General features: G+C 38.5%; 5 protein-coding genes across 5 annotated transcripts; 3 read left to right on the top strand and 2 right to left on the bottom strand.

Annotated features, from left to right (window-relative positions):
* Positions 1 to 1,133: 1,133 nt before the first annotated feature.
* On the top strand, positions 1,134 to 3,922 carry RHIMIDRAFT_237703 (WD40 repeat-like protein; the record flags this gene model as incomplete). The annotated part of the gene is made up of 3 exons (XM_023608802.1): positions 1,134 to 1,282; positions 1,340 to 1,641; positions 1,692 to 3,922. 3 exons carry the CDS (start codon positions 1,134 to 1,136, stop codon positions 3,920 to 3,922), a joined length of 2,682 nt encoding a protein of 893 aa, XP_023466499.1.
* A 115-nt stretch (positions 3,923 to 4,037) lies between these two features.
* On the bottom strand, positions 4,038 to 5,318 carry RHIMIDRAFT_251706 (uncharacterized protein; the record flags this gene model as incomplete). The annotated part of the gene is made up of 1 exon (XM_023610873.1): positions 4,038 to 5,318. The coding sequence occupies one exon, from the start codon at positions 5,316 to 5,318 to the stop codon at positions 4,038 to 4,040; it is 1,281 nt and encodes a 426-aa protein (XP_023466498.1).
* Positions 5,319 to 6,863: 1,545 nt separating this feature from the next.
* RHIMIDRAFT_283336 (phosphatidylinositol 3 kinase) lies at positions 6,864 to 9,900 on the top strand. The gene is made up of 8 exons (XM_023613125.1): positions 6,864 to 7,064; positions 7,120 to 7,206; positions 7,258 to 7,338; positions 7,410 to 7,664; positions 7,725 to 7,817; positions 7,875 to 8,206; positions 8,257 to 8,942; positions 8,998 to 9,900. The coding sequence occupies exons 1-8, from the start codon at positions 6,927 to 6,929 to the stop codon at positions 9,471 to 9,473; spliced, it is 2,148 nt and encodes a 715-aa protein (XP_023466497.1). The 5' UTR covers positions 6,864 to 6,926; the 3' UTR covers positions 9,474 to 9,900.
* Positions 9,901 to 11,274: 1,374 nt separating this feature from the next.
* On the top strand, positions 11,275 to 11,934 carry RHIMIDRAFT_137152 (GCN5-like N-acetyltransferase). The gene has a single exon (XM_023605631.1). It carries the CDS (start codon positions 11,399 to 11,401, stop codon positions 11,918 to 11,920), a length of 522 nt encoding a protein of 173 aa, XP_023466496.1. The 5' UTR covers positions 11,275 to 11,398; the 3' UTR covers positions 11,921 to 11,934.
* Positions 11,935 to 11,948: 14 nt separating this feature from the next.
* Positions 11,949 to 12,833, bottom strand: RHIMIDRAFT_237699 (dihydrodipicolinate synthetase; the record flags this gene model as incomplete). The annotated part of the gene is made up of 1 exon (XM_023608801.1): positions 11,949 to 12,833. The coding sequence occupies one exon, from the start codon at positions 12,831 to 12,833 to the stop codon at positions 11,949 to 11,951; it is 885 nt and encodes a 294-aa protein (XP_023466495.1).
* Positions 12,834 to 13,784: the final 951 nt, after the last annotated feature.

Raw genomic sequence — 13,784 nt, 5'->3', positions numbered from 1 at the left:
CAAGGTCAATGGTTTGATCAACGAAACATCATGTTGTTCCTGCCATACCAACCATGGGGAAGAAACTTGTATATCAAACGTAAAAAACTTGGATTGAATAAAGTTGTCAACTGAAGATCAAGCTTAAGCATCCGTTTAAACTCGTTATTTTTTAAAATAATAGGACGCATGATAAAAATAATATATCTTTTCCAACCGAGGCAGGTGAAAAAGAGGAAATTGATCCCTTACTGGATCAAGAGTAAAACAAGTGGCAGGAAAGATGATGTAAGAGAAAGTGTATGATGCATTAGTGTGAGATGAAGAAGAAGGAAGCCATTCGATAAACGTCTGTCCGAGATGAAGTGGCGGATGCTTATTGTAATATGAGGTCTTTTGATAGATAGCATGCTCAAAAGGAAGAACAGCGAATCAGAAATAGCTTAGGGCATCTAGAGACAATGAACGGAATGAATATTTATTACGGAATTGTTAGGGTGACGAGGACAGGTTTTATAGTGGTCACCTGGGAGCCAGCCCAGATACCAACATATGCAGCGACTCCTTTCAGACCTGATCATGGATAGCCAAAGGATGGGATATAAAGTGATAGTTAGGCAACAGCATAGAATAAGAACAGAGGCATGCATGGAGCGCTTGTGGTTGAGATTGTCTTGACGGAACTTCCGTTGCATCAATCGAAATAAGCGACGATCAAGGGATTCTGGATATTTGGAGCATTGTTCCCAAATGCAATATATTAGTTTGAATATAGGGTAAAATATGCTTTTATTGGCCAATAACATACACGCATACATAAGCCATATTCACAAATCTTTACGCAAATTGATTCTGTTCTTTTTCTCTTCATTCCACAGGCTTTTTTTTTGGTAGTATGTGACGGTCTCCAGTCACAGAACAGTAAATTTTTGGCTCCGAAGACAACAAGTTTTTTTTTTTTTTTTTTCAAGGCAAAACTTTAACAGAAAGAGCTGTCATTCTTCTTTTTCTTGTATTTAGACACAAGCTTTTATCTGTAAATTCAAATACGCAACTTCTTTTTCTTTGTTTACAATTTATTCTTTAAAGACAAGACTTGTTGAAAAATAGACAAAAAAGCTTCCCCTTTGATCAAACCATAATACATCTAGATCATGCCTTCTGTCGATACAAAAAAGGCAGCTATAGCCACAACTGCTGAAGATTCCTCAAAAAAATATGAAGCACCTAACAAGATTGTGCTATCAAAAAGCGCTGGTGGTAACATTTCACAATATCCAGTTGAATTCACCAAAGATTCAAAGTAAAAAAAAAAATGATTGAAACAATCAAGAAAAAGAAAGCTAATGTTATACAATAGATACTTTTTCACAAGCGTCCATTCTAGTGTTAAAGTATACAGTATGGCTACAGGCGCAGTCGTCAAAGTTCTTTCCCAATCACCATCGACAGGAGGACATTCAGACAAGATCACCTGTGTGATACTGAATCCAAAGAATCACCTTCAGTTATATACTGCAAGTTTAGATGGAACGATCAAATTATGGGACTATAATGACAATATCTTGCTAAAGACATACATTGTTCGATCACCCATTGAATTCATGGTCATGTCACCAGAAACACCCAATTATGCTTATATTGTTGTGAAAACAAATGATGGTAAGAGTCAAAGCTTTAAACAAGACAGATAGAATTAACGTAAAGTGTAGAAGAAAACAATTCAACCATTTACCGCTATACATTTGGAGATGACAACGCTACTCGTCGGCGCATCTATTCATTAGAGGATTGCAGCTCGCTTGACGTCACAAAGGATGGTAAGTGGTTGGCTTTTGCCGCTCGATACAAAGCCTATGTCTGGCCCGTGAATGAGGAAATGGATGAAGTACCTGAGTCCCAAGTATTTGAACATACTTTCGTCGAATACCTCACAGTCCTTAAATTCCACCCTGAGAAGCCTATTCTGGCAGTGGGTGACAGATCTGGAAAGATTACACATATTGCAAACTACAAATCAGAAGACGAAAAGGACCATATTCGATCTATTCATCATTGGCACCATCTTCCTGTAAGATGCCTTACGTTTATGGCTGATGGATCTTATTTGATGTCTGGCGGTGAAGAAGCTGTATTGGTCATTTGGCAACTAGACACAGGTCATAAGCAATTCTTACCTAGATTGGGTGGCAGTATTGATTTCATCACCATTTCTCCAAACAACCGATTTTACTGTGTTGGATTAGATGATAATTCGATTCGGTTAGTCAACAGCATTACCCAAACAATCGAGCAAGTGATTCAAGGTCTTCAATATGCACAAGTGCATCACTCAGCTAACCCTCTCACGACCGGTTTGGTGATTGAACCTCGTAATCACCATATTGTCATGAATGGAGTACCAGGAAGTATACAATTCTATGATGTCAATACAGACAGTCATATTATGGATCTGGAAGTAGTACCGATGAATCGTGTGGTTCGAGCTGGAGAAAAGGAAATTGTGAATGCCCATGTGATGCATGTCGCATTCTTACCCAGCGGTGAATGGATGGCAACAGTAGATATGCGTGATGATAAGGTGACTACGCCTGAATTGTTCTTGAAGTTTTGGAGGTGGGACCCTGATACCCAGGCATATAAACTACACACACGAGTCGATTACCCACACACAGAGCCAATCACTTCCCTCGTCTTCAATCCTGTCTCTCGACGTGGTCCCATGGCTATTACAACTTCCAAAGATAAATCTTTCAAAGTATGGAGCCTGAATGCCAGTCAACCCAACACAGAGGCAGTGTGGATGTGTCGTTCAGTAGGTGTTTATCGTGATAGTGAAGCAAAAATTGCAGCATTTTCAGAAGATGGTAGTGTCTTGGCTGTGGCATTTGATCAAATCATCACCCTATGGGATCCTTATCTCAACTCCATTCAAGCCGTGCTGGCACAGCCTAACCCTGAGAGCATTGAAAAGCTGAGCTTTCTGGGTGACAACTGTCCGTTTATGATTGCCATCACTAAATCACATCTGTATGTTTGGAATCTGCTAACATGTAAAGTTTGGTGGAGCTACAAAATATCCGTGAACCACTATGCAGTAGACACGGCCTCCAATCATTTTGCGATCGTCTCCAACTCTCCAAAACTGAATCAATCTCGTATCATTGTCTTTGACCCCAAATCACACATCCCCATCGCTCTTCAGCAACACAGTAATACAACATTAGCTATTTCATGGCTTGCAAAAGAACAAGATGAATCATTTGGCTCCTATAGCAATCTTGTGTGTCTGAACAACAAGTATGAAATATCTATTTATTCTATACGATCAGCAGCCTCATTGAAGAACAAGAATGAAGTTACGGCTATTTTAGAAAATAATGTGACGCTTGAAGACATCAAACACACCGACCGCAACTTGCTGAATGAGATGTATGGTGCACGACAAGATGAACGTGAAACAGAAGAACAGGTTCGTCTGCGTCTGAGCACGGCACAGCAGATGCGTGAGGAAGCCATATCAGCTAGTAAAAAGGAAACAAAGGCCAAGCGAAAGGAAGATGGTTTTAGTGGCGACATGACTGGATTATCTGCACCTAGCCATGTTCTTCCAAACGTAGAAACATTATTTGATACCTTCATGTCCTCTATCATGGCTCTTCGCATTGAGCATGAAAAGCCTACAGTGTCACCAGCCACAGTGACTTCGATGGAAATTGATGAAGATAGTGTGTTTGATAACCAAGAAGAGAGTATGGACATGCTGATAGACGGCAGTATTGTCAATCCTCCTGAGCAAGATTTCCCTTCATTAGTAAAATATCTCTCTGAAGAATTAGGTGGAAAGCCATTAGATAAAAAAGCTATAGCTGCTACCAATGATTCTTCTTCTAGTGAAGATGAATCAGAAGAAGAAGAAGATCCTTCAAAGATTGATTGGTAATCTCTTTTTTTAATATAGAAATTTCTTTTTTTTTGTGTAAAAAGCAATAAATCACGTAAATATATGTCAACCAAGATATTTCACCGTCTATTTTTTATTAATAAAGATGTGATCATTAAAGAGCTCTGGTTACAGATGTCATGTCCTTTTTTGTATATCTATCCCACTGTGTCTCAAGATCATGTATCCATGATACGATCAGTGTTAACCGGTCCATAAGAGAATCTATTTCTAGTAGCCTGTATCGGTCTTGATTGGCTACAGGTAAAATAATAGCAGCCCACCAACAGAAAGATATCGGATCATTGGGAGAAGGTAAAGGACCATGAATGTTTTGAACAGACTGTAGCCAGACAGGACCCAGAAGCCCCTGCACCGCGTTACAAAATGAGTAAGAGGGATGACTACAGGAAAGGTCAGTGATGAAGGCATGAACACGGTTGGCCAATTCAGTTGTAGAGCTTGATCTATTGGGTACTTTAGTTTCCTTTGGGTTTATTGTCTCAAGCTTTAATTCAATATCGGCGATCAAATGATCCTCAGCTGCCTTGTGTATCTGTCTTGCTACAAATCGATCGAGTCCGATAATGTCGATGAGGATATCATCGCTCTTGTTCTCTACCCCAGTGATCTTGGCAAGGATACCATAATGACCCGTATGTGTTGATTTTGGTTTGTATGATATGGCTAAACAAAGACATTGCAGTTCCTTGCAAATGAAAACAGCGGCATGTATCATGGCTCTGTTATAAAGTGTGTAGATGGGTATACGGATCTTTTGAGAAGGGAGAATAGGAAAGTCAAAAATAATGATGGGTATATGGCTGTATCGTCTGTTGGGATCTGATAATGAAATGGTCTGGATGTCTGATTCGCTTGGTATGTCCAATGTATCAACTGTAGACTGCTCGGCCCTGTAAAGCGATTGAAGTATCCCATCGATTGTACAAGTTACTGGTTGATGTTGTATAAATTGGTAACTGGGCAGTCTCTTTTGACACTTGGGGCACGAATTAGTTGTGATCTTTTGCCAAAGTAGACAGAGTCTACAGAATGCATGACCACAGTGATTGGTAACAGGAGATTTCAATAGATGCGATCCACTGCTTGATGAACACATCAATGCATTTGATATAGTCCTGTAAGCTTCTGCTGAGGATATCTTGTCTGATCTTTGACTCAAACACAACTTGATCGTTTCATCTTCATGTAGGCTAGGGCCAAATAGATGTTTGTCTTTGACACAGCTTGGTACAGGACATATAAAGCTCTTGTTCTCTGTTGCTCGCACTGTTGATGGCAGGCATGGCAGGCATATAGTGTATCCACAAGATAGTGTGATGGGTACTGTTAATGTACTTGAGCATACAGAGCAACGGAATAATCCGATGGTCATTTTTCTTTGGCTCTGACTTATTCAAGAGATAAAAAGAAAGGAGGGGGACTATATTATATGATCATCTGTTGTATCCAAAGCGATTATTTTCTTTCAAATCAAATACTGTCTGCATAATTCTCGATTTATAAAAAATAAAGCTAGATAGAACTTTAAATTACCGATTAAGGATGTACTAAGCTATGGTCACTACAAAATGTCTAAAAAATGATAATTCCAGACAACAAAAATTATAAAGAAGAGGATTTACAAGAGAAAAAAAGAGAAGCAAGAAAAGCGAGTAAACTTATAGAGATTATTAACATCTTATCCGAAGTGCATTAAATAGGGCTGGCGATAACCAGTCCGGAGAAAGAAGGGGGGAAAAAAAAGAAGCAAGCCAGAGAAAAGAGAAGCGAGCAAGAAAGAAAGCGGATAAGATAAAGGTTTGGTAAGAACCAAGCTACCACCAGTTAACACCGGTAGTGTTTTCCACTTTATGATCTATAATACTACATATCAGTTTCTTGCAAGAGTAAAGAATGTAATATACCTTAGGGCTAGCTGGGGGATAGCTGGGGAATAGCTGGGGAATAGCTGGTCTTACTTTTTGGTTCAAAGAAGAAACAAAAGAAAAAGAAATCAAGATCAGACTATGTATATGAAGTCTCTAACAACTTTTTCAGCTACGTGTTATTTATTAGCGTTAGCCACATTTATCTTCTCTTCCCTCAAAAAGACAAAATTCAGTGCCTTTTTAATAATAAAGAAAGGTTTAATAATCAACTAAAATGTAATTGTTACTGATCTTGTAATGTGCGAATAATTTCTATGAATATAATTCGACTTCATCATGAACAAGATAAAAAAAGAGCAACTCAAACCGTCTGTCAATAAAACTATTTATACTATGAAACAAGCCTTTTCTGTGTAATGACCCGCCAATATCACGGCTTAACAGAGTGTCTCGTGTTTGCAGGAACGTGAATCAACTTCCGCAATCTGAGAGTAAAACATTGATTTTCAGTGTACGCACACACAAGTTGCTTTTTTTTTTCCAGTGTGTAAAGATATGGATTTCTCGTATTGCTTGACTAAAGATGTCCAATTGCCTGTTTCGATAAGAATGTAACTATTCATCATACATTGCTATAAACACGAGTTAATCGATACATAGCTCAACATTAGAAGGACAAAGTGGCACATGGAGAATCAAAGAGTAAACAGAAGAAAAAAAAAAAAAAAGAACACAGTAATCAGATGGATCGATTGACGTTTGTTAGATGAAATAGTAAACCATTACCAGACCTCTATGTTACTGTTCAACTCTTTGGTGATAATAAACCATTGACGGTGCCTGTGAGGACAAGTTACAAGGCATTTAAGAATCATTGGAGGTTTGACAAAAAGAATTTGTAAATAACTATTGTTTATTCCCTTATTAGCTGGAACGAATGGTTAACACTCCCAATCAAGTATTGTGATTTACCTGCTTCAGCACAGTTTGCTATTACAGTATGGAAAGCGAATGGACCGCGTAAGGTGCAACCCGTAGGCGGAACAACAGTTCGAGTATTTGGGAAACACTTGTAAGTTTATCAAATTGAAGTTCTGTTCATTTTCTCATGCATGACGGATAGTACATTAAGGAAAGGTAAACAGAAACTCCATTTGTGGCCAGATCGAGAGGCAGATGGAAAGCAAGATACGAGCACACCAAGCAAGATAAAGGCAAAGGATGGTGACGATATGAACAAATTAGAAAAGGTAAAGTAAAGGTTTATAAAGAACAAATAAGTGTGGTTGATAAAAAAAAATTTAGCTCGTGAAAAGATATGACTGTGGTGATATTCGTCCCGTAGAATGGTTGGATAACTTGGCATTTAGACAGATTGAAAAGATACATAAAGTAAAGCTGCATAATAAGTAAAGCAGAAGACTTTCTTATACATTATATTAGAATGCATCTGCTACACTTACCGAGCTTGCTCTCTATGTTGACCTTCCAAAGTTTGATTTTCCAGTCGTCTTTGGTGAAATGGTAATACATAACGGATATAGTTACTGAGAGAGTTAAATTCTCCTTTTTTTTTTCTTTTTTTTTTTTTTTAGGAATACACACTACCTACTCCATTTATCACAGATGATGCTAATAATGAACCTCAGCAACTGGTAACAGCCATGAATCAGCCTATTCACTCAAGTGATGCCGAGTTATTGTCGATCAACTATTCAATCGTACTTGATCCTGATCTGCATCGAGATAATCCAGTAGAAGCAAAACACCGTAGACTGGTTAGAAGTCATCGTAGTGGGCCACTGGATCGTGACCTAAAACCAAATCCAAAGATTCGAGATGAGCTAAACGTAAGCAAAGGAATACGCCCCTCCTTCTTTTGTTAGTTAACTGTTGCTGTTTGTCATTAGAGCATTATGTCTTATCCACCTACACAAACATTAACTTCTGAAGAAAAGGACCTGATTTGGAAATTCAGATTTTATTTAACAAGAGATAAAAGGGTACATGAAAAATTATATACATTATTAGAGTGTGCTCAACTGAATTATATATGTTAGGCATTGACAAAGTTTTTAAAGTGCGTTGTCTGGACAGATTCTACAGAAGTGAGACAAGCGGTGGATTTATTACCTCTTTGGGTTGATATTGATGTGGATGACGCACTGGAGTTACTAGGCAAAGAGTTTCAAAATAGAGCTGTTCGTTCTTATGCTGTCAATCAATTAAAGAAGGCAGATGATGACGATCTACTGCTATATCTTTTACAACTTGTACAGGCTCTCAAGTTTGAGCACTACAACGACAAAGGCATGGATAATGATTCATCTCTAGAAAGGTTTTTAATCAGTAGGTCCTACAGCAACCCGGTATTAGGAAACTACTTTCATTGGCAAGTATTCATCAATACCGTAGAAAGTGCTCTTATTGACTTGAAATTAGGTATGTTATGGTCGAATGTGAGGATCCTGCAGTACACAAGATGTACGCCAAGGTGACATATGACTACTTTAATGCACTTATGGAAGTACCAAGAGGATATGCCAGAAGAGAAGAGCTACGACAGCAGGGCACACTTATTCAGACTCTATCTCAACTATCCAAAGAGATTCGGCTGATGAAGGAAGGAAGGGCCAAGAAGGTTGAAAAGTTACGGTCTATTGTTGCTGATCCAAAGGGCCAACTTCATTCATTTCCACCGCTTCCATTACCGCTAGATCCTACCAAGCGAGTGTGTGGTATCATTGCAGAAAAATCAGGCATTTTCAACAGTAATCTTCAGCCACTGAGGCTAACATTTGTATGTGAGGATAAGAGTGAATACCCCATCATCTTTAAGACTGGAGATGACTTGCGTCAAGATCAACTTGTGATACAAATCATCTTGCTTATGGATAAATTGATGCAAAAGGAAAATTTGGATTTGAAATTAATGCCATATAAAGTATTAGCTACTGGCTCAGAGCATGGATTGATGCAATTTATTCCATCCATGTCCTTGGCTGCTGTATTAAATGAACATCAGAATAATGTATTGAGCTTCTTTAGAAAGCATCATCCAAGCTCAGAACCAGGTAATGTGTATGGTATTGATCCTCAAGTGATGGAGACTTATATAAGAAGCTGTGGTAAGAGAGACACATGAACAAAAGAAATTTGTATATCTTATTGATTCCAAACTAGCTGGCTATTGTGTCATAACATACCTGCTTGGTGTGGGTGATCGTCACTTGGATAACTTGCTACTCTCCCCTGATGGGCATCTATTCCATGTTGACTTTGGGTTTATCTTGGGCAGAGATCCTAAGCCTTTCCCTCCGCCTATGAAGTTATGTAAGGAAATGATCGAAGCTATGGGAGGAGCAAACTCGCCTTACTACATAAACTTTCAGCAATACTGCTATACAGCTTTTACAACTCTTCGTAGAAATGCTAATTTGATTCTAAACTTGTTTGCTTTGATGGTAGACGCCAACATACCAGATATCAAGATTGAACCGGATAAGGCAGTATTAAAAGTACAAGAAAAGTTTAGACTTGACTTATCAGAAGAAGCAGCCATCTCCTATTTCAGAGGATTGATATCTGAGAGTGTCAATGCGCTCTTTCCTCAGATCATGGAGACAGTACACAAGTGGGCACAATATTGGAGACGCTGAAATAAGCATAATAAAGAGATGTTGTATGAAAACTCAGTGGACCTCATATTTGTTGTAAAATTAGCTTTTATAAAGTGTGATTTGATATGTCATCCGCATTTTTGATAGACTAGATCATTCTATATGCTGTACATAAAAGAATGTGAGTCATTGTGTATGTATACGGTGTGCAAAATGGTAAAAATGGTTCCTGTACGCTTTACTAGACTGCTTAAACTGTGTAACAGCAGTGGATAATGCAGAAAAAAATGTCAGTTTTCGGGAAAAGCTTGTATTACTTGCGTGTTTAATCACAAGGTAGACGCACTGTAGACCAGTCTGAGCCGTAAAAGAGAAAAACTAACCACTTCCGACACCTTACGCGTGTTTTTGCGCGTTGTCATGCTGTTGCATGTCGAAGGGCCTTTGTCTTTTTTGCAATAAGTAAGAGCAAATGCTGGATGAGATATAGAATGTCTATTGCATCGACAAATGAAATAAAGGTGGAATAAACATAGCTGGCCATAGCATAGGTGTTAGTTGCGTAAAAGCTTTGGTTAAATAATATTGCTTGGCATGACTATATTCTCTGGCAAAAAGGATTGATGCGCCAGAGAGAAAAACGGCCTTTGATAGTGCGACGTATGATAATCAGCATAAATGACGGATGTCGCAAGTCAATTCCTACATGTTTGAGCGATTGGCCTTGAGACTTGTGTATGGAAATAGAGAAGTATAATTTTACAGGAAATTGCTTTCTTGTAAGCATAAATGACATATCTCTTTCCAGCATTGAAAGTAAATCACGGAATAATCTCAATCTGGACATCGTTACATATCGACCCACATTGGCATATCCACACAGAACGATGCAGACCGACCAACATAGGCACAGGTCGACTCACATCGACACAGATGTGGTTTGTTCCTCAGACGAACCCTAAGTATATACTGTCCAGTGTGCACCATGATCAGTCGATGCCGTTACAATGGCCTTTTTTCTGGATCAATGTTTTTGAAGAGCATAATCAGCGCACCAGTCTTTAATTCTAGACGTGAAAGGGAATACGGTAGGATTTAAGCTTTGAAGAAACTCTGCAGGGATGTTGTGCAGGCAATCAGCATCGTTGATATCAACACAATCAGTTGACAAAAGTGTAACCTTTTCACCAGGCATTTTTTCTAACAGGATTCTGCTGATGCTTTCATTGGCAGAAGGAGTTCAGGATTTGAAGGGGGGAAATCGTTTCTGAGAGAGTTGATATTACCATGGCAATTGAGGTGGACGGATAACGATAAAGAGATTGAAACCGACCGGTTTAACGGGCAGGAGAAACTTGGGATAAACACTTACGGAGGGAGATGTTTTATTGCTTGAGCTAAGCTATCTCAGCCGTGCTAGCAGAAAGTACTTGTAGTTACTTCATAATTAGAATAGTATCAACTTGGCTCTGAAAATACAAAACTGGTTTTGATTGGCAGAATAACCCAAGCGTTACCAATGAAACATTTTATCCAAGTATGGAAAATCCTTTCACTGGCCAGAATGACTCACTATTGAACACAATAGTAAAGATAATGAAAGGTTTGTGGCATCGAACAAAGAGATTCAGAAACAACTACTCTCAATCAAAATGGCTAAGAATATAAAATCATCTAAAGGGAAGAAAGATAACGAAAAAGATAATCGAAACATAACCAATTGTTTATTAAATCTAGACTTTTTTTTTTTCACTTAGTTTGGTTTGTCCACATTTTGCTGCGCCAAGTCCTTTCCAGGCACTTTGGTCAAATCAGTCATCTCCGTGTTTTCGCTTTTTGCGGACATTTAAGCGAACACTAATTGAAAGATTGCCCATGTGACTGCTGTCATTAGGCATTCTTTTAAAACTATAAATACCACAGAGCTTTTTATCTACATCATTATCTTTGATTAAACTCTGAATATGACCATCAAAATGTTACAGATCGATTCCAGTTACGCCTCAACTCTCTCAGAAATTGGTGCAAAGCTTTTTGCGGAAACGTTTGGTGACGCCAATACCCCTGAAGACCTCAAGGAATACCTCGAATCAGCCTTTACACCAGAAATTCAAACACAAGAATTGAACGATCCTTCCATCTATACGTATATGGTATTCGATGATGAGGATAAACCGGTTGCATATTGCCAGTTGAGGCAGAATAAAACGGTGTATGACTTTGTTGGTGATCCAGAAGCAATAGAATTATGGCGAATCTATGTTGACAAGCGATATGCCGGAAAGGGAATTGGAAAGAAGATGCTTACGCAGTGTATCTCCAAGGCAAGAGAACTCGGCAAGAAAACAATCTGGCTTGGCGTTTGGGAATTCAATCCATCAGCAATCAGGTTCTACAAGAGTCAAGGCTTTCGAAAAGTCGGTGCTCATACTTTTAAACTGGGTGATAAACTGGATACAGATGAAATCATGATCTTAAACATTTAGAACGATATAGAAAAATAAATAATATTTATTATGCGAAAAAGATCTTGTCTAATGCTTGCTTTACTTCGTCGCTAACGTCTAAAAGTGGAGGAGGGCAGTAACCGACGGGAACGCTTTTCTTACGTAAGATGTACTTGATGCTTGGAACCATTCCCGCTATTTGCAAAAGTTGAATTCCAGGGGCAATGTTTTCCCAGATTTTTTTGGCTTGCTCGATTTGATTTTTCAGTAAATGATCAACAATACTCTTGCATTGATCCGGATAAACATTTCCGGCAATCGATGTTATTCCAGTGTATCCTTTCGTTACGAATTGGTCAATAAAGTTTGAATCGCTCCCGGTAAAGAAGCTATATGTGTCTACAGTGTCCCCCAAAGCAGGCTTGATTTTGTTTACATTTTCAGGATTTCCGGCTTCCTTTAGTCCGCAGACATTATCAACTGTTTTCGCAATACGAACAAACGTCTCTGGTTCCAAGTCGAACCCAGTTCTGGGAGGATTGTTATAAAGGAAGATGGGCAATTCTTTTGCGCTTTCTGCGACTTGCTTTACGTATGTCTCAGCTTCTGCTTGTGACGGGCGGCGATACGGAGGGAACCCGAGCATTATGCCCGAAAAACCGGCTTCTTTTGCTGCTTGTGCTAGTTCCTTTGCATCTTGAGTCTTGAATGCAGCAACGCCTGCGTAAAGTTGACATCTTCCAGCAGCAGCCTTTGCAACCAAGTTATACAACTGCTTGCGCTCTGCAATGGTCATGCAGTGTTGTTCGCCTGTCGACCCGCTGACAAGTAAACCAGGGATATTTTGATCCAGATAGTATTTCACCACAGCTGGTACAGAAGCCACATCAAGACAGCCCTCTTGGGTGAATGGAGTGACCATTGCAACTGAATAAGGAATAAATTGTGCCATTGTATAAGGATAAAAGCAACACGAAAAGTAAAGAATAAAAAACGGGGCTTGACGCTTTGCTTAAAACCTTGACGGCTGACTAAGAAGTAGCCAATGAAAACAGTTCTTAACCACTAAACACAAACAAAAACAGTAGAAGCACAAAAAACTAAAAAGGAAAAAGGGAATTTATCCAGGCTGCCGAGGATTGCACTGCTGATCATTTTTTTAAGACCGACCAAAATCATTGTCTGTTGATGAATAGAAAGCTGTCATGGTTGCATACTTTATCAATATATCACTCAAGATGGTTATCCTATAATTTAACCCGTAGTCACCTATATATTTGATTATTAGCTGAATTTGCTACATGATATTGATAAAGCATGAGCCACAAAAGGTTTTTATAAATATCTAAAAAATACTATTGACTCTACTGCAGAATATCTTTTCGCTTGATGTCTCAAGACAGTCACCGCCTTTGAACTTTACTACATGAAAGATTGACGGTGGTTTATTTTTTTATAGCTGTTTGTGCTATCGTAAAAATTTAAGCTTTATTCGTGTTTTTTGTCAATTGCGGCCTCTTTTAATGAAGGCAAAAGAACATGAATATTCTTTAATTTATAATTGCTTTACATGAGCATATCTTTATCTCATTAGTAAAAAAAAAAAAAAGGATCATCTCACATATATTCATATCTTCCATTACATTAAACTGAAACAAATTGAAGAAAGAAGGCATACCACACGTTTTGCTGCGGTGATTGAATATTTCAGCATCTGGGGTAATTGTCCTTCCCTTAGTTTTTGCTTATAAAGAATCCCACAAAAGATATTAAAGGAAAAGAAAGAGAAATAAGTATTAAAGAAAGAAAAATAAATAAAAGGGAATAAAATGACAAGGTTCAAGTTAACGTTGCCCTGGTGATAAAAACAAGGGCAAATATTCCTTTTTAAAAAGGAACTGAG

Source organism: Rhizopus microsporus (genome assembly GCF_002708625.1).
Source record: "Rhizopus microsporus ATCC 52813 unplaced genomic scaffold scaffold_8, whole genome shotgun sequence".
Taxonomy (NCBI): domain Eukaryota; kingdom Fungi; phylum Mucoromycota; class Mucoromycetes; order Mucorales; family Rhizopodaceae; genus Rhizopus; species Rhizopus microsporus.
The sequence above is the reverse complement of the archived record's forward strand: the minus strand, read 5'-3'. Positions and strand labels throughout refer to the sequence as shown.

What these genes read in the sequence shown, in the direction of transcription:
- RHIMIDRAFT_137152 (XM_023605631.1), top strand. Translation starts at nt 11,399, where the DNA reads ATGACCATCAAAATGTTACAGATCGATTCCAGTTACGCCTCAACTCTC.
- RHIMIDRAFT_283336 (XM_023613125.1), top strand. Translation starts at nt 6,927, where the DNA reads ATGACGGATAGTACATTAAGGAAAGGTAAACAGAAACTCCATTTGTGG. An exon ending in AGATTCGAGATGAGCTAAAC is followed by an intron (nt 7,665 to 7,724) that starts GTAAGCAAAGGA and finishes GTTTGTCATTAG; the next exon opens with AGCATTATGTCTTATCCACC. An exon ending in ATTTAACAAGAGATAAAAGG is followed by an intron (nt 7,818 to 7,874) that starts GTACATGAAAAA and finishes TATATATGTTAG; the next exon opens with GCATTGACAAAGTTTTTAAA.